Source organism: Vidua chalybeata, chromosome 30, assembly GCF_026979565.1.
Source record: "Vidua chalybeata isolate OUT-0048 chromosome 30, bVidCha1 merged haplotype, whole genome shotgun sequence".
Classification (NCBI taxonomy): domain Eukaryota; kingdom Metazoa; phylum Chordata; class Aves; order Passeriformes; family Viduidae; genus Vidua; species Vidua chalybeata.
In genome coordinates this window covers 1,226,513-1,246,116 of record NC_071559.1, presented here as the reverse complement: position 1 = coordinate 1,246,116, position 19,604 = coordinate 1,226,513, and the positions used below count along the sequence as shown (strand labels likewise).

Genomic DNA, 19,604 nt, shown 5'->3' with positions numbered 1-19,604 from the left:
GAAAGCCCTGCTCTCCCTGTCCTGTGGAAACGAGGCGCTGCAAGGCACAGCTTTTCCCTAAGCCTGAGCCCAAGGCAGCAGCTCGGGCCACAAAGGTCTTCAGAGCTGGAGGTCAGGGTGGAAAACCAACAGCACGTGGCAAGTTCCCATTTCTGAGCCTCCATCCACCCTTCTCTGACTGGATTCAGAGGGAAATGATGCCACTGGCAACCAGTGGTGGCCAGAGCTGCCTCCTGACAGGGAAAATGTCCCTTACATTGCATCAGCAATGGACTCATAATCAGGTTAAGAAATTTGAAACCTGGTGAAGTAACACCAGAACCAACAGAGGAAGCGACAGGGAATATTCCAAAGGTTTTGCCAGCTTCAGGTAAGATCAGGGGTAACTGATACTGCTCATGAAGCTCAAACTGATTGTTCATGAAGCCCAACACTCACCCTGCATCGGAGCTGTTACCACAGAGCAAAGGGTCGGGGGCGCCAGGAATGATGTAAAAATTTGCTGAAGGTGAAAAAGAAGAAGGTTACATTCACACACATATGGAGTTAGAGGATTTAATAGACTGTAACACTATTAAAACCTTCACTTAAAAGCCTCCCCTACAAAAGCACTGCTGAGGAATCTATCAGTAAAAATAAGTTTTGGACAAATTATTTAGCTAAAAGTGCACATCCAAACCCTTCTAAAGGATGAACTCAACTAGGAACATCTCAACAAGGTCAGATCCAAAAAAAAAAACCCTTCTGCACATGGGGTTTTCAGTGTGAAAACCAGCAAGAGCCGTGGTGGAACTCCTGGGCAGCTGCAACAAGCCAAGTCAGGAGGTTTTAGGGAGTAGAAATACCTACACATATTGTTGGTGTATTCCTCCCAGTCGAAGCCCTTGGAGCCATTATCCAGGAAGGTCTCGTTCACATTAATTGGCCAAATCACACATTTGTTCCTTAAATTGCCCATGAACAGCTGGAGCCCAATGAGGGCAAAGACACTGAGACAGAAAACTGTCAGGATCATCACATCCGACAGCTTCTTCACAGACTGGATCAGGGCACCCACAATGGTCTTCAAGCCTGTGGAGAAGGAAACAAGACTAGAAATCACTCCTGTGGAAGGAAAACACACTGAAAATCCAGATGGATACACTACCTGAGAGTGACTCTACGGTGGGAAAGGTTGTGGCTATGAATGGTGGAGGTTCCTGGGAACAACCGTGTGGATTTCCAGCCAGTACAACACTGGGATGGAGGCAAGGAATGGCCAGAACAAACCAAAACCCCAACGTTTGTCCCTGAGCCTCGCAGCAGGACTGCAGAACGTGGGGGAATCCTCCCCCCCACACACACAAGGTTTGTCAAACGAGGATCAAATTGGGATTGGCTGCCACGAAAATCCTCGTGGACACGTTGAGCCGAGCTCGCTGCCACAGGCTGCAGTAACTCACAGAGATCAAATGCCTTTAACTCTCCACATCTTGGGTTTCTCCTGCTCAACTGAACTGTCTCAGCACTTCCCTTCCCTTGCAGAAGGAGAATCTTCCCTTTCAGAGGCAGCTTTGGTGACAGCCAGGGCAGGGTTTCACCCACAGCAGCGGTGCTTTGGCATTGCTGAGGCCACTGGGATCATTAACAGGCTCAGGACCAAAGGTGAGAGATTCCAAAAGGAATCCTGCTGGTTTCCTGCACCAGTCTGGTCTGTGAGTGGGGAGAACTCAGAATTAATTTTTAGGTGACAGGTTTGAACTAGCTAGAATTTTGGATGCAGAAACAACACTGGATTAGGCTCCTTTAGTCAGCCTTTCTGGTGTGAAGTAGGATGATTCTGTGGTTTATAAATGAGCAGTGAAGGGAGGAAGGAGAAAAAAAAAATAATAAATCACTGCTGGATTTGGGGTCAGTCAGATCCAAGGTTCCAGCTGAGACCACGTGAACGTTTTGCAATAAATCCTGGACCAGAAACCTTGGTCCCTCCCAACCTCCTCCTCCTACAAAACCCCTGCAGACCAACAGAGGTTAGACCCATCCCAGGAACATAAAGATCCCAAAGCAAACAGTTGCAACACATTCCTTATAAAGGAATTCCATTTTGAAGCATCATTTACCCCCGTCACCCAAACTCTCCACGGATTTTCTGGCGCAGCAGAGCAGGATTTTGCTGCTGTGGCAGACACATCACCCCAGCACCTCTTGCCATGCTCATCCCACGGCTCTGCTCTGCACATGCACCCGTGGACATCAGCACCTGGGCTCCTGCTTTGGATGCTGCTCTCTCTCAGGTGTGCCAGGAGAGGTTTGGAACCAGGAGAAGACTGGCAGCAGGTGAGATCCCAGTCCAAGGACTGGGAACACTTCAACAAACACAACTTCCAGCTGCAGCCACCACCCCCGTGCTCCGTGGGCCCAGGTTTCCCTGGATCCTGTGGAATGCAGGTGTGTCCCCAAGTGGTAATTAAAATATAAGAACTCAAGTGCCAATATAGAGAATTTCTTGAGACCATCACGGTTTCATACAGGTTTTGCCACCAAAAAAGACCAAAGGGATATTTTGGTGGTTCAGCTCATGGGTGTCACAGCTTGCTCCTGTCACACAGATCCACGGAGAGCACAGAATTTTGTCCATGGCATGCCAAATTCTGGTGGTATTTCCCATTTTTATCTTGTCTCAAACACATCTTAATTCCAGTTATTGACAGAAGGTGCAGATGGCACTTGAAACACTAAAATGAGCTTCTCAGTAGCTCAGCACAGAGTTAAAATTCCCATTCCATGTGCTGAAGCAGAAGGGGAGCCCCTTTATATTTTGAGTGTATTCTAAAAATCACCTTTTCCTTGCAAAATGATAATGGTAAAGCCCATAAAGAGCACTTTATGCTTTCATATTAATTAATTTAATGCTTTCATATTATCTATATGCTGTATGCAATGGATTACACAGAATATTTATATACTAAATATCCCAAAAGGCCAATTATTCAAATGCTTTACACTCTGCTCTCTTCCAGCAGTCATGGAAAATAAGATTATTTATATTTTTAATGTATTGTATTACATACCATATCTATATGCTGTATGCAATGGATTACATAGAATATTTATATACTAAATATCCCAAAAGGCCAATTATTCAAATGCTTTACACTCCTCCTGCTGTCACAAAATGGAGGGGGCCAAGATTTGTGCTGCTGAAACACACCTGGACAATCCTCCCCCAAAAAACAGATAAAAAACCTCAAAGTTTTGCCACTTCAGGTATGATCAGTGTCCCCAACACCCAAACAGGATCCCCTTGGCTGTGTGTGGCAAATCACCCTTTTTATTCAACCAAAATATGCAGCAAATTGTCCCTCTGATAAAAACAACATTAAAAATGTGCTGAACTTAGCAGGGCTCAGCCCCAACCACTGCCATTTGAAATAAAACTCCGTAAGTTTTGAATTTTATGGAGGGAATGATCCAAAAGTGAGCTGTCCTGCTCCCTTCCAGGGGAACACAAGGCATGCTGTCACACAGCCAGCAAGCAGCTCCTTAAAGCTGCACCATCTCCACGCTGCTACAACTGAGAAAGCAAAACCACAGGCAAAACTGGTTTTAACATCGATGCTTCTCCTCTGAGCAAGGCAGAGCTCTCTGGAGCAGGCTGAGAGAAAGACAACCACCCCTCAGCAGCAATTCCCAAAGGCTCTTTTGCTCTTCAATATCACCAGACACGAAGGGAGGCTCAGTAGGAACATCCAGAGTTGTTCTCACTGGGTGCAAGGAAAGCAGGTGCCACGGAGGAGCATCACCACCACCACCACCATCATCATCATCATCATCATCATCATCATCATCATGCACAACAGGCAGGTACAGCTGATGGGGTTGGCAGTCTGGGATGGGACAAAAGGGATGTGCCCTACAACTCCACGGGCTGGTCCCTGGCAGCCTGAGAAAGAACCAGCACTGCAGGACCAGGGAATGCATCAGGGAACAAACCACAAAGGAACTGAGACCAAAGCTCACTATTAAATGAGAAGTTATTTCAGGTGCCTACCTTGAAACAGGCTGAGCACCTGGAAAGCAGAAAGCTGGAGATGTGTGAGTGCCTGTAAGACCTGAGCCTTGAGCTTGAGCTCAGAATTAGGGGCACTTTTGAGAAACCACGTGCATGGAGCTTTTCTGCACAAGAATTCAGGATCAGGAAGTGTTCCAGGCCAGGCTGGTCTAGTGGAAAGTGTTCCTGGTAGGAGGTGGAGGCAGGGGGTGGAACAAGATGAGCTTTAAGGTCCCTCCCAGCCCAAACCAGACTGGAATTCTGTCATTCTCAGTCCATGATGTCTCCATGGTGTCCCAAAGGAAGGGCACTGCTCACCCCGTGACACCCAGCTGAGTTACAAGTCCAGAAGCAGCTTTGGGAAGGGTGGTCCTGACAAGTCCAGCTCTGGAGTGGCACAATAAATGGGCTAAATGGTTTTAATCTTGGCTGGGTTTTGTTCTGTTGCTTTATAAAATTATTCCTAAAGCAACTCCAAAACCACTGACAAGAACAGGGCGAGTCCCTGAGCCAGAAACTGTTCAGCCTGAGGAGGAGCCTGATCCTTTTCATCTGGAATTAAACTTTAAAGCCTGGCTTTAGTCTCAGAGATCAGTATGAGATGTGCATACAAAGGGACAGAAAATATGGAATAACAGCCATAATTTGATGGCCCAGGAGCCTTGATTTCAAACTGCTTTGTTACACAGACTGCAAATCCCATCCAAAAAAATCCCAGTGCCATTTCTGAGGAATGAGCAGTGCAGGAGGGGAGGGGAAATACAGAGAGGAGACACACACAAGCCCAGCCTTTAATGCTGAATGGTTCTCACCTGGAATTACAGAGATAGTTTTCAAAGCTCGGAGAACTCTGAAAGTTCTCAATGCTGAGACATTCCCAAGGTCCACAAACTCTGTGACATATCTGCAATGAGGGAGGTCACACACAAAAAACACCATGACAATAACACACACCAAAATAAAACAACAACTACAGACAAAGCAATACATCACTCACAGGGGCCTGTACCCGACAGCTAAACACCAACCGGGGCCGCCTTACCTGGAATTACAGAAATAGTTTTCAAAGCTCTCAGAACCCTGAAAGTGCGCAGAGCTGAAACATTGCCTAGGTTTACAAACTCTGTTATATACCTGCAGAATTAAACCAGAGTTAATGGCACCGTTGGGGTCACCTTCCTTTGCATAAATTGTCTGCTTGTAGGAAACAGCTTGTGATTTAAAACGCTTCAGAAGTGGCATTGAAATGAGAGAGACAGACAAAGGTGCAGGGGTAAAATGAGGTTTAAGTCTCTCTGCTCCTCAAGCAGCTTGCCCAGGTACGTGGCTGGATACCCATCCTCAGCTGGAATCATGGAATGTCCTGAGCTGGAAGGGACCCACTGCATCATCCAGTCCAAGCCCTGGCCCTGCACAGACACCCCAAAAATCCCACCCTGGCAGTGCTGTCCAAGCACTCCTGGAGCTCTGGCAGCCTCGGGGCTGTGCCCATTCCCTGGGGAGCCTGGGCAGTGCCAGCAGCCTCTGGGAGAAGGATCTTTTCCTGATATCCCTCCCCTGACAGCTGCACTGGTTCCCTCGTGTGCTGTCCCTGGTCACAGGGAGCAGAGACCGGAGCTGCCCCTCGGGATGGAGCTGCAGCCCCCCATGAGTCTCCCCTCAGTCTCTTCTCCCCTCTTCTCTTCCCCAGAGCCCTGAGCCACTCCTCCAGACCCTGCCCCATCCCCTTGTCCCCTCTCCAACAGCTTCAGATGTTTTCCATATTGTGGTGCCCCAAACTCCACACCAGTCCTAGAGAGAATTTGAACCTTTGAACCTCTACAGAAGAAGGCAATTGTAAAAATGCCAAATATTTGAGGAGTTTTGGTGACACCACCCTGAGCTGTTGCTCTGATTTTTAAAAGTGTTTTCTTTTATAGCTCTTTTAAAAGTTGTAAAGTTCTCATAAAACTTCTTCAGCCTTCTGATAATGCTTACATATTTCTACTGCAGTTCTCACACACTGTTCATGTAAACAATAATTGCTTTGCATTCTTCTTTGTAGGAAGAGAGAATTGATGGACTGTTGGTTTGACCAGTGTGGCTGGAGACAACTTTAAAAAAAAACTATTAAAAAAAACCCAACAAATTAACACTTTTAAAAATCAAAACAACACTGAGCAACCTGGACTGGATGAGCTGTAAGGTCCCTCCCAATCCAAACCAATCCATGATTCCATGATTGTACCTCAGATCAGGGGTTTCAGGTATATTCGCTTCACTTCATGTTTTTTAAGACAACATAATCATCTTCTGCTTTGATTAACATCCTTCCACTTAATTAGCATCCTTCGTTTTAATTAGCATCCTCCATTTTTAATCCTTTATGCTTCAATGTCTGCTTGTGAGCCACAGGAAGGTTTGATTCTCTTTTTCCAAGCAGAAAAACCCAAGGTACACAGGGGAGAAGAGGCTTGGTAACAGGGTTGTATTTTACCCCAGCTCAGAGAATATTTCCTCTGTGCTGCCTGGGGAGAAACTTCGTATGAAAAAGCAAAGAAATGCTCAACATTCAGGATTTTTCCTGCTGCAGAAAGGCCTCAAGGGCTTCAAAAAACTCAGGTGTTGGGAGCTGCTGGTTATTGGCTTTTCATGGGCAATGTCCAGTTCTTTGTATATTATTTAAATAAACAACTGAAAGGTGGAAAAAGAGCAAAAACTCAGGTGTTGGGAGCTGCTGGTTATTGGCTTTTCAAGGACAATGCTCAATTCTTTGTATATAATTTAAATAAACAACTAAAAGGTAGAAAAATAACAAAAATTCAAGTGTTTGGAGCTCCTGGTTATTGGCTTTTCAAGGAAAAATATTTCTTCCACCAGCAACTTGGAGTACCAGTGACAAAGACCAGATTTCCATCAGCAGGACTAAGTCTGAGCCAGGATCAGCTCAGGGCAAATAAAAAAGGAAAATATGGAAAAAACCCAGGAATTTTTCCAGTGGAGAATATGGGAAAAACCAGAAATTCCTGTTTTAATAAAACCCAGGAATTTCCTGACTCAGACACGCCCATGATCCTCAGGATCAGCCCAATCCAGCACAAGAGAAAAAAAAAGAGGAGGGAAAATCAAATGTCTCCTTTCTGACACTGCCACTTCATGGGTTAATAATGGCTTATTAACAGGTTATTAATGGGTTATTAATCACAGTCCAACCTCCAGTCACAGCCCACGGAAGGGGTGGCAGAGACTGGAATTTAAAGATATTTGGTTCCTATGCTGATCTGGTGCAAGAACCACCTAAAACCTTGTATCAATCAAGGCAATTTTTTGAAAAAAAATCCAAGAAAATCCAATTTTTTTTTTTTTTTTGCAGTAGTAACTCCACTAACTCCACGCTGCTGCAGTTTAGAGCTGAAATCCCACCAGGGTGAAACTTTCCTTGAAAAAAAATCAAAGGGGGGGGTTTCATTGAAGTTTTCCTTTATGTGTTTTTTCCTGACAAATCTACGCCCCCCTCTCTTGCTCAGGCCACGTCCCCTCCCGTGCACAGAAATCCCTGGGAAAACACAACTCACGCCATCATGATGACGCTGAAATCCAGCCAGTTCCAGGGATCCCTCAGGAAGGTGAAGCCATCTATACAGAAACCTCTGGCAATGATTTTCACGAGTGATTCAAACGTATAAATCCCGGTGAATGTGTACCTGTCACGAGGAAACGTCCTTTTAGTGGTGGAAAAAAGGGGAATTATAATGGTATTTGGTCGAATAATTAAAAGAATTAAAAGAATTCTATATTTAAAATAATTCTATATTAATTAAAATAATTCTACATTGTTGTTGTTGTTATATATAATATAATATATTATATTATTATATTATATTATTATATTATATATTATATAATATGTATTATATATTATATAATAATATATAATATAATATAATAAATATAATATAATATAATATAATATAATATAATATAATATAATATAATATAATATATAATATATAATATATAATATAATATAATATAATATAATATAATATAATATAATATAAATTATATATCATATTGTATATATTACATTGTATATAATATATAATATATATAATCTATGTATTATCTATAATATTATATAAATATAAATATAATTATTATATTTTATTATGATATATAATGATATATTATATTATTATGCTTTTATCATTATATATTATTGTATATAATAATATATTATTTTATATATTATTATATCATATTATATTCTAATTATATTATTACAATTAGAATTGTATTTATATTATGATTATTATTATATTTGGTTTAAATAAAAGGCTCCAAAAGATTTTTAAAAGCACAAGAAACACAAAAAAAAAAAACCAAAAAAAAACCAAAACAAAAATATAAAAAGACAAAAACAAACCCAAAAAATAAAATTAAAAAAAAAACCACAAAAATAAACACCAAAAACCAAACCAAACCAAACCAAACAAAAAAAAAAAAAAAAAAAAACAAAAAACACCTAAAAACCACACCAAAAACTCCCCAAAAAACCTAAAAATACCCGAAAAAAAAACCACAAACAAAGGGAAAAAGCCCACGGGGCGCGTGCAGATAAAAGCACGGGGGAGTTCAGGCTCCTCCAGGGAACAAAGTCAGCGCTTTGGGAGGTTCTCAGCAAACACCACTGGGCACTGAAATGTGCAACAATCGCTACTCACTCCACGTTCTTGGACCACTCGGGCGGGTTACTGAAAGTCATGAACACGCAGTTGGTCAGGATGGTGCACATGATGATCATGCTGAACACCGTGCCAGAGTCAAGGAGCCAGGGCACAAGGGGACCCTGCCCACCCCACAGGGCACAAGGGGACCCTGCCCACCCCTCAGGGCACAAGGGCAGCCTGCCCACCCCTCAGGGCACAAGGGGACCCTGCCCACCCCTCAGGGCACAAGGGGAGCCTGCCCACCCCTCAGGGCACAAGGGGACCCTGCCCACCCCACAGGGCACAAGGGGAGCCTGCCCACCCCACAGGGCACAAGGGCAGCCTGCCCACCCCACAGGGCACAAGGGGACGAAGGGCACAAGGGGACCCTGCCCACCCCACAGGGCACAAGGGGAGCCTGCCCACCCCACAGGGCACAAGGGGACGAAGGGCACAAGGGGACCCTGCCCACCCCTCAGGGCACAAGGGGACCCTGCCCACCCCACAGGGCCCCGGGGCTGCAGGACCCAGGCACGCCCCGGCTGGGCTCGGGAGCAGCCACGGGAAATGAATTCTCTGTCTTTAGTGTGTGGGGCTGCAGAGCACATCTGTGTGCTGGGTGCACTGGATTGCTTATAGGATCTATAAATCTATATATCTATATGTCTATATCTATATCTATCTATCTATATATCAATATATCTATATATATCTATCTATATCTATCTATATCTATCTATATCTATCTATCTATACATCAATATATCTATATCTATCTATCTATATCTATCTATATCTATCTACCTATATATCTCTATCTCTATCTATATCTCTATATCTCTATATCTCTATATATATCTATATATCTCTATCTCTATCTATATCTATACCTATATCTATTTATATCTCTATCTATATCTAGATCTATATCTCCATATATACACATATATATACACATATATATAGTATTTATATGCTATATGTTTATATATTTATATACTATAGTTATATACTATACATATTTATAGATATTTTATATATAATATTTATATTATATATATTTTAGTATGCTGTATTATTATACTATTTATATACTACATAACACATATACTATATGCAATATACACTGTATTATATACAATATTTATATATTAGGTATTTTAATATACTGTATTATGTGTACTATTTATATACTATATATTTTAATATACTGTATTATGTGTACTATTTATATGCTATATATTTTAATATACTGTATTGTATGTACTGTTTATATACTACATAACACATATACTATTTACAATGTATTATATACAATATTTATATATTATATATTTTAATATACTGTATTATGTGCACTATTTATATCTTACATAACATATATACTCTATGCTGTACACATTGTATTATGTACAATATTTTCACATTATATATTTTAATATACTGTATTATGTGTACTATTTATAGCCTACATAACATATATACTGTATTATATAAAATATTTATATTTATATATTTTAATATACTGTATTATGAGTACTATGTATATTTAACTATATAACTATAACTATATATAGTTATAGCTATATAACGATATATAAATATATACTAAATAACATATAGGACTACATAAATGGCATTTTATGTCACCATTTGGTGAATTTTCTGGTTGATTTAAATTTCATATACCTTCTATATATACATATAGTATATAACATATATGACTACCTAATTGGCATTTTATGTCACCTTTTGGTGAATCTTTTGGTTTATTTAAATTTCATATACTTTTTATATATACATAAAGTATATAACATATATGACTACCTAATTGGCATTTTATGTCACCTTTTGGTGAATTTTTTTGTTTATTTAAATTTCATATACTTTTTATATATACATATAGTATATAACATATATGACTACCTAATTGGCATTTTATGTCACCTTTTGGTGAATTTTTTTGTTTATTTAAATTTCATATACTTTTTATATATACATATAGTATATAACATATATGACTACCTAATTGGCATTTTATGTCACCTTTTGGTGAATTTTCTGGTTGATTTAAATGGAATTTACTTGTAAAGTTCATTTTACAGAAATCAATGCTATATTTTCAGGTATGTCTCAGCAACTCAATTCAGAGGCTGAGATGAAAAGGTGTCCCTGAATCCATCTGCTCAGTAAGCACTGAATGAGGAGTGGGGAAATCCAGATTATTTCACTCCCAAAACGATTTCAGGAGACTCAGAGAGACCCCAGGGCCTTCAGCAGCACCTGGCAGAAATTCAGAATTCATCCCTGAGCTGCACATCCAGGGGGAGGAAAAGCCACGAGAAACAAGCCAAGAGCCAAAGGAAATATTCCCAGGTCAGCTCTGAGAAGATGGAAAAGCTTTTCCTCCAGCTGAGATCCAGGAAGGGAAACTACAGAAACCTCTAAACCATGGGGAGGTGTTTCCATTTTAGAGCCATTTTCTAAAAATAAATAAATAAGCAGCTCAGTCAATAAAATACATTATTTTTTTTTTCTCCTGATAACAGCATCAGATGGTGCTTCCAAAGCTCTGCAATGGGACGTTCTGGAAGAGCTTTGCCATTAAGGAGGATGTTTTAGAGATGCCAAAAGAGCAAGAAATTGGTCAGGGTCTAATTGCAGACCAGGTGGGCTGTGGCTTGTTCTCTAGGTAATAATTCTATTTATTTCTGTGTAATATTTTACATAGAATGATATATAAATAGAATATATATTACATATATTTTAATTTCAATTTTAATAATTTTAATTTAACAAAACCCTATTTTAATTCGGTTTAACCATTTCAGTAACTCTCCTTCACCTTAAGTCAAATCTTAATTTGGAACTTAATGAGTTCCAAAAACTCATCCACGTGTGTGAACAGGGAAAATAAAGATTTTCCCTTCACTGGATGTGGCTAAAGAACTGCTTTTTCCTCCAGTAAAAAAATCTGGATTTTTGGGGCATATTCTGAGGCCCCAGCTCCAGGTGCAGGACTGAAATATTTATATTTGGGAACTGAGCAAAAGGCAGCAAGTAAAGAGATTTTTCAACAAACAGAAAAGATCAGCAACAAGACAACAGCTAAGAGATTTGCAACTAATACACAACGGTAATTCAGTAATAAAAAGGATATGAATGTATCAAAATTTTAATAGCTATTCTTCTAAACAGATTAAAAGGACTTAAAATGTACAAGGCAGGTGTGGCACTAAATCGGAAGAGTGTTTTCCCTCTGTTTAGTACTACAAAGGTCTGCAGAGAAAAAAAAGAAAGAGAGAAAGAGAGAGAGAGTTAATGCAGGGAAATCACAGCAGGAATTGCACAAAGCAGACAAAATTTCAGGGGGAAAAAAAGCATTTTTGTTGTTTTTTTTTTTTTTTAGTATTTCCTTTATGAAGCTCATGAAAGAGAGAATTAATGCAGGAAAATTATAGCAGGAATTGTACAAAGTAGAGAAAATTTCAGGGTAAAAAAAAAACATTTTTTGTTTTTTTGGTTTTTTTTTTTTTTTTATATTTTCTTTATAAAGCTTATAAAAGAGAGAATTAATGCAGGAAAATTATAGCAGGAATTGTACAAAGTAGAGAAACTTCCAGGGTAAAAAAAAGCATTTTTTGTTTGTTTTTTTTTTTAATATTTCCTTTATGAAGCTCATGAAAGAGATAATTAATGCAGGAAAATTATAGCAGGAATTGCACAAAGTAGAGAAAATTTCAGGGTAAAAAAAAGCATTTTTTGGTTTGGTTTTTTTTTTTTTAAGTATTTTCTTTATGAAGCTCATGAAAGAGATAATTAATGCAGGGAAATTATAGCAGGAATTGCACAAAGTAGAGAAAATTTCAGGGTAAAAAAAAGCATTTTTTGTTGGTTTTTTTAATATTTCCTTTATGAAGCTCCCATTAGGGTACAACACAGCAGTGCATCATGGGCACCACCCACCAGGCCACCAGGGGTAATTCTGCTCCAAAAATCCATTTAATTTGAGATGTCAGACGAGGCAGAAGCCAAACCTCCCAGGCAAGCCCCTCTTCCCTCTCCCACACCCCGTTCTTCCTTCCCAAGGATGAGAACGGAGCAGATCTGGCACAGCCTCCTTCCCTGCTGGGACCTGAAACGCAAAGAACTCGTAGAATTTGAGGCTTGTAAGCTGAAATTTAAAATTAAAACACTGGATTTGATCGGAGACCTTGGAAAAGGCCTTCAAGCTTAAGTGTTAGAGGTGAAAATGTGGGTTTAGAGTTTAAAGTAGAGACACATTCAGCTAAGTAAAGGAAAGTTTAAAGTTTTAGAGTTTAAGATGTAGAAAAAATTAAAGTAGTTACAGAGCAAAGGAGTTTGGAATATAGTACTATAGGTTTGTGTGTTATAACATTATATATATTATAAACAAACCTATATTATTATATATATTATAAACAAACCTATATTATTATGTATATTATAAACAAACCTATATTATTATAAACAAACCTATATTATTATATATGCTATAAACAAACCTATATTATTATTATTAATATAACAAACCTATATTATAATTATATATTGGCTAAGAAAGTTTACATGCTAGTACGGGTCTATAAGATGAAATATTTAAGGATTGGGTCAAAACCATAAATATCTTTGGCAGAAGTGTTTCCTTGGTTAATAACTTTTAAAAGGACTTGTAACCAAGGGTCTTGTGACTTTCTGAATTGTGCTGTAACAATGTGAGCTGAACTCACCCTTCTTTACTTACACAGAAAATAAGAAAATCAACTGCACCACTAAAAACCACTCAGAGGTCTCGTCTCAAACTTATTCAAAACTCCCCACAGGTGAATTATCACACATCCCAAATAACCACAACAATTCCTGCTGCTGCAAATCCCTGGAAATAGAGGCTGACAGGCAAGCAGGACCAGGATGAGGTGGCAGTGCCCCCCAGCCCAGCAGACACAGGTCACCCAGCACAGCCCTGGCTCTCACTGCCTTTCCCCAGAGCTGGTTAAATGGGAGCTTCATTTCTTCCTTAAGAACCTGTGGGATGAATTTCAGGTTCGTTTCTTCCTTAAGAACCTGTGGGATGAATTTCAGGTTCGTTTCTTCCTTAAGAACCTGTGGGATGAATTTCAGGTTCATTTCCTCAATAAGAACCTGTGGGATGAATTTCAGGTTCATTTCCTCAATAAGAACCTGTGGGATGAATTTCAGGTTCATTTCTTCATTAAGAACCTGTGGAATTAATTTCAGGCTCATTTTTTCCTTAAGAACCTGGGGGATGATCCGTGTGAGCGTGGGGCAGAATTCTGCTGGGCCATTCTCCCTGCAGAGAGCAGCACCAGGAGCATCAGGGGCAAACCATCAGGACCATCCCAGCCAGGGAAAAATGCAATTTGTGTGCACAAAGCCCTTCCCCTGACACCATTTATCCCATTTTTATCCTCTCCAGGATGGCCCCAAAGCACAGCTGGACTCACTCCTGTCTCCAGCCCCCGGCTGGCACAGCCCCGAGCTCAGAGCCCAACCCCAGGGAATCCACCAGGGCTCTCTGCCAGCACAGGCTTCCCCAGGAGATTCACTCTTAGGAAATTTGTCATTTTCTTCATCAATGAAACAACAGATTTGAGCTCGTTTGGTTAAATTAGACCATTGAGCAGTAAATTATTTGCAAAGGAAATCAAAATCAGATTGTGGTTCAGCAGCAAGAGAGGAAGGTTTGTTAGCAGAACCACTAATGCATCCCCCACCAAAAGCACTTTAAAGACAGCCCTGGACAGCTCTTAAATTAAGAGCATCAAGAATTAATGACCAGACCACCTTGGCATGGACAAACCTTCTAAAAGGCCCAAAGTTGCCATTACAGAGAGCTCAGGGGACACCCAGTTCTAGGAATCAGCTCTCCCCCCTTCCCTGACACCACAAATTTCCCAGGACTCGCACCCCCTTCCTTTTTAAATCTCTTTAAAAAGGATCTCCCAACTCTCCCACACCTTTTGAGCAATGAACCCTCCAGCAGGACCATGCTGGACATTACGTGGGACAAGGGGAGCTGGGAGAAGACAGGAACTTCCCAAACCCCACTCAGCAGTTCTGAGAGGTGGCTCAGTTCCACTGTGCCTCCATTTCCCACGGGAAAAATCCCCAGGCAGGAGCCTGTGGCTCGTTCAGCCAAAATCAGCAGGAGTAAAACCCTGGAGACACAGAAATGTGTGTGTGGCTTCAGGGAGGGGGAACAACCCAAAACTCAGCTGGGCTGGGTGGAGGGAACAGCCCCACACGAGGCTGGGAGCCCTTGGTCCTGGCACATGGCAGGGATCCCGTGGAACAGCCACTTTCACAAGGCCTGACTCAGGAATTTGGCACTGTCTGCTGTAAAAACCACAGAATCCCCAAATCCCTGAGGGTGAAAAAGGTCTCCAAGGCCATCGAGTGCAACTTGTGAGCAATCACCCAGCCCAGAGTGCTGAGTGCCAGTCACTCCTTGGACATCTCCAGGGATGGGGAGTCCAAACCTCCCTGGGCAGCCCCTTCCAAAGCCTGACTGTTGCCCTGATTTTTAAAAGTGTTAAGTTTTCTTTTATAGTTCTTTTGAAAGTTTTAAAGTTCTCATAAAACTTCTTCAGCCTTCTGATAATGTTTACATATTTCTGCTGCAGTTCTCACGCACTGTTCACGTAAATAATGATTGTTTTGCCTTCTTCTTTGTGGGAGGAGAGAATTGATGGACTGTTGGTTTGACCAGTGTGGTTGGAGAGGTGGCAATTCCATCCTCCAATCCATGGTCACCTCTGGAATTCTATAAATACCAGATGTTTGAATAAAACTTTGTCTTTTTTCTCTTTTGAACTTACCAAGCTTCTGTGTACTCATTTCGTGTCCAGTAGCGACAACCGAGTTTGAACAACAACCATGGAGGTGTGGAATGGTTTGGACTGGAAATGTCCTTCAGACCATCCCATTCCACCCCTGAACAGCAACCATGGAGGTGTGGAATGGTTTGGACTGGAAATGTCCTTCAGAAGATCCCATTCCACCCCTGAACAGCAACCATGGAGGTGTGGAATGGTTTGGACTGGAAATGTCCTTCAGAAGATCCCATTCCACCCCCTGAACAACAATCATGGAGGTGTGGAATGGTTTGGATTGGAAATGTCCTTCAGAAGATCCCATTCCACCCCTGCCCTGTCCAACCTGGCTTTGGATACTCCAGGGCCAGGAGAGACAAGGAATATAGCGACACCTGACCACCCTTTCCATCAAGAAATCTGAGTTTTCATCCCCCTCCCCACCAAACATCAACTCCATGTTCTTCCTGCTGAATCCCTCACCTGTTCTGTGACTGTACCTAAGGCAGTTCTTTGTTTTCTCCCTGTGCCCTGCCCAGATTTCTCCTTTTAGACCACAAAACGTGCTGAATTGTTCCTGCCTGTAAAGCCCATCATCCCTGGGCCTTTCAGCACGACCCTCACAGCAGTGAGGTGTCAGAATTCCAGTCTGCTCATGGATTACAACTGTTCCGAGATCCACCATTCCACTGGGTACCCTCTAAAATCCTGAGTAAATCTCCACTTGGTCTCGTCAATAGAAAGAAAAGCCCAAAAGCCAAGAAGTGTTTGGCAATTTAAATCCTCTCTTAGTTTTCCGTTCTGCTGCTGACATATTAAAACTCCATTTCAAAATGGCTGCAAGTTCTTAAAACATTTTCTGGATCTGGGCCAAGAACATCCTTAAGAGCTTTTAAGATGTGCTGAAGCAAAGCTCAAAACTCAGAGGAAGGTGATACCTGGAAAAAGGTATTTTGCAGTCAGTTTAAGAAGATGGTTTTGTCTGGTTGGACTTCCCAAAGCCTCCATTTGTTGTTAGAGCTGTGAAAAAACTCCATCCTCTTCAGTTTCCATCAAGTTCATCAGGACCCACCAAAACCTTGGAAATAGGTTTCATAAAGAGAAGGTTTCATAAAAATCAATCTGCAAAATGATGACTGTGCTTGGGAGAGCAACAGAACCAACTGGGGGATGGCAAGAATCATCCAGCTCCAGCAAGATTTAGAACATTCCTGCTTCCTGCAGGTTTGCCACTGAGCAGTTCTGTAATGGCTGAGGAGTGAGGGGGAGTGGGCAGGAGATTTCAGAAGCAAACAGCTTTAGGAACAGCCTCAGAACATATGGGAGCACATTCCTGCAGCAGTGACACGACGTGGAGCAGGGGAGAGCGGTGACTTCCTGGTGGCGCCCTGAGCGAGCCACGGGGGCTGCTGGAAAAGGAATTTACAGCAAACTCGGGCACCCTGAAGAATTACAGACACAATCAGTCCTGAGAGCAGCCCTGGGGAGAAGGGTTTGAGGTGCCCCAGGGACCCCCCAAGCCTGGGCTGAGTCCCCAGCAGGGGAGGGGGGGGGTCCTGTCCCTCTGCCCTGCTCAGGTGAGACCCCACCTGCAGAGCTGCCCCAGCCCCGGGAGGATGTGGAGCTGCTGGAGAGAATTCCTGATTTTTAAGTTTTCTGTGCAAGGAAATCCACTCTGCCTCCTGGCCAGAAATAATTCTCCACCCTTTCCCCCACCACGAGTGGGCTGCAGTTATTCAGGAGATGGGAGCAGAGATTCTACACTTGGCACTCCCTGATCCCAGCTCTGCCTGGATCCACAGCACCAACAGCCACACTCAGCCAGCAGCTCCATCACACTCTGCCTTCCCTCCAACACCTGGAGAGGACTGCAGAACACGACTGCCAGGGAATCCAATTTCCTTTCTTCACTCCTTCCCTTCCACACCCACTTTTCCTGCTCCTTTGAAGCCGACTGGAGAGGCAGAGTGGAAGAAAAAACACCATTAAGCACTCAAGACCTGGAAAAGGCAATGAGACGCTGGAAATAAGAATAAAAAGCTGTTTTTTGGGATGGTTCTGACTCTTTCCTCTGTTTTGGTGACTTCATTGAAATGCAAACCCAGGAATGGTGTCGTGACCTTGCAGAGTCACCACCTCTCCCTGCAGACACCACGGGCCAAGGCTCCTGAGGCACATTCCAGAGCCAGACGTGCCTCCCGCAGCTGGTCCCTCACATCCCTGTGATTTTCCTGGGCCAAGGTGACATTCTGGACCCACAGGGCCCGTTTCCAAAGCTGGCATGTGACTTGACAAAGCTGCAAGTCACTCCCTTGGCAGGAAGGCTCTGGAGAGATCCTCAGGTGCTTCTCTGGCAGCCACGGGTGACCTCAGACGTCCCAGCCCAGCCTCAGACCTCACGTGTGCGTGGACATTGTTCCTTTTTTCCTCTGAAATCCACCCACCTAAACTTGTCCACAGCCTCAGCTCACAGAATATCCAGGGACCTTCTGCTGCCTCCTAACCGGAGCCTTTGCAGAAGCAGGAGCACCTTCTCCTCATTCTGCAGCAGGGATGAAATTCGAGGGAGTTGGAAATTCCAGGGAATTGAGGAGAACGGCCCCAACCTGGCAAACATCATGTCCAGAGGGAAAGAACAGGGTGAGGAGGTGTTTAGTAGGAATGGGCTGGGCCACAAATGGATCAGAAGGAAAGAGAGGTGTAGAAGATAGAAAAACATTCAAAATGGAAATCCTGGTAAGGCTGAAGGAATGAAAGAGGAAGATGGTCCTGATATCTTAAGAAACACTGAAGGATTTAAGGCCATGCTCTGCTCCCGTGGCTGGGGCTGCTCACACAGGGGGTTTTCCTGAATTTTGTTCGCACATGTGAACGAGGAAGTTCATGTACCTGCCTTTTGGATATATTTATTGGAATGGTTTGGGTTTCCATAATAAAAATGGGCAACTACTGCTCCTGCCTTGTTCTTCAGGCCAGGAACTGGAAGGCCATTACAAGTTGTGAAACAAAGAATCATAAAAAAATTCTTTCTAGTCCTTATACAGAGACAAAAAGGAGCTAAAGCAGCTCCCAAACCTGCTACCTGTGAGCAAAGGGATTCCAGACTCTCCTCAAAGCCATGACTTACCCCTCACTTCAAGACACTCAGGGGCTAGAATGTGTCCAGAGCTGGGAACAAGCTGAACTTGATCCTGGAGGTCTTTTCCAGCTTCAGGGATTCTGTGACTCCCATATTGCAAAATGAAAGTGAGCAGAGGAAAGAGCAGCACATTGGACAAAACCACTGCTGGGCTACAAACCCAGGACTTGTGGCTCCCTGTGCCACGGTTCTGTTTCCAGGTCACACTGTTTCTCCTTTAGATATCAGTTTACAGGTGCTGGGAGGTTCAGCTGCTCTGTTAAAATGCAGTTTCAGTTTCCTTAGACAAACCAAGATCACCGTGTCCTCCTGCAGGGGAAAGGAACCGGCTCATTCGTCCCTGTGCACGCTGCAAAAGCAAAGACCTGTGATGCAAAGCCTTCTGGAGAGGGGGAGAAAAAAAAAAAAATCTTGGAAAACTTCCCATGATTCAAGCAGATTCGCAATTCCTGATGATTCAGAGAAGGGCCCTTTTTTATTGGCCTTAAAAAAAAATTCTTTGTGGAAAGTCACTGACTATTGGAAGCAGCAAGGAGCACTAAGGCAAGGCCATGCTGGGATGGACACAACAGGAAGGGAGCAGAGGATTCAGGGTCGGTGGGGAGAGCCAGACCCTGCTCGAGGTCAGCAGGGCTGGGGGGGAGTTTGCTCCCATCTCCAGAACCTTCCCTGCATCTCAGCCCGCCAAGGATTCCACACGGCGCTCCCAGAGATGTGACAGATGCCTTCAGAGAGGGGAATGCAGCTCATTTCTTGCTCTAAAAATGAAAGGTTTATTAATAGCCTTGTGTTGGGAGGCAAACGTGGAGCAGGATGCGGCAGGAGGGATAACGGGGTTCCCTGTGCCTCCTGGTTTGGGGTGGAATGTTGAGAACCACGGAGCTCTGCCCACT

At 42.6% G+C, this 19,604-nt stretch overlaps 1 protein-coding gene across 3 annotated transcripts in view; it reads right to left on the bottom strand.

Moving 5' to 3' along the window:
- SCN8A (sodium voltage-gated channel alpha subunit 8) overlaps nt 1-19,604 on the bottom strand; it is a 78,906-nt gene that overhangs the window by 42,109 nt on the left and 17,193 nt on the right. For 2 of the 3 annotated variants that reach the window (XR_008435196.1, XR_008435197.1), the window contains exons 1-5: nt 8,734-8,815; nt 7,585-7,713; nt 4,843-4,934; nt 850-1,071; nt 439-502 (exon numbers count right to left, since the gene is read on the bottom strand). Coding sequence is in view for 1 of the 3 variants with exons in the window: in XM_053967402.1 (XP_053823377.1) it covers nt 439-502; nt 850-1,071; nt 4,843-4,934; nt 7,585-7,713; nt 8,734-8,823; nt 11,879-11,997 (716 nt within the window). In the remaining 2 variants the exon portion in view is untranslated. Of the gene's footprint in view, nt 1-438; nt 503-849; nt 1,072-4,842; nt 4,935-7,584; nt 7,714-8,733; nt 8,824-11,878; nt 11,998-19,604 lie in introns of those variants that run through there. The other variant, XM_053967402.1, reaches the window with a different exon arrangement.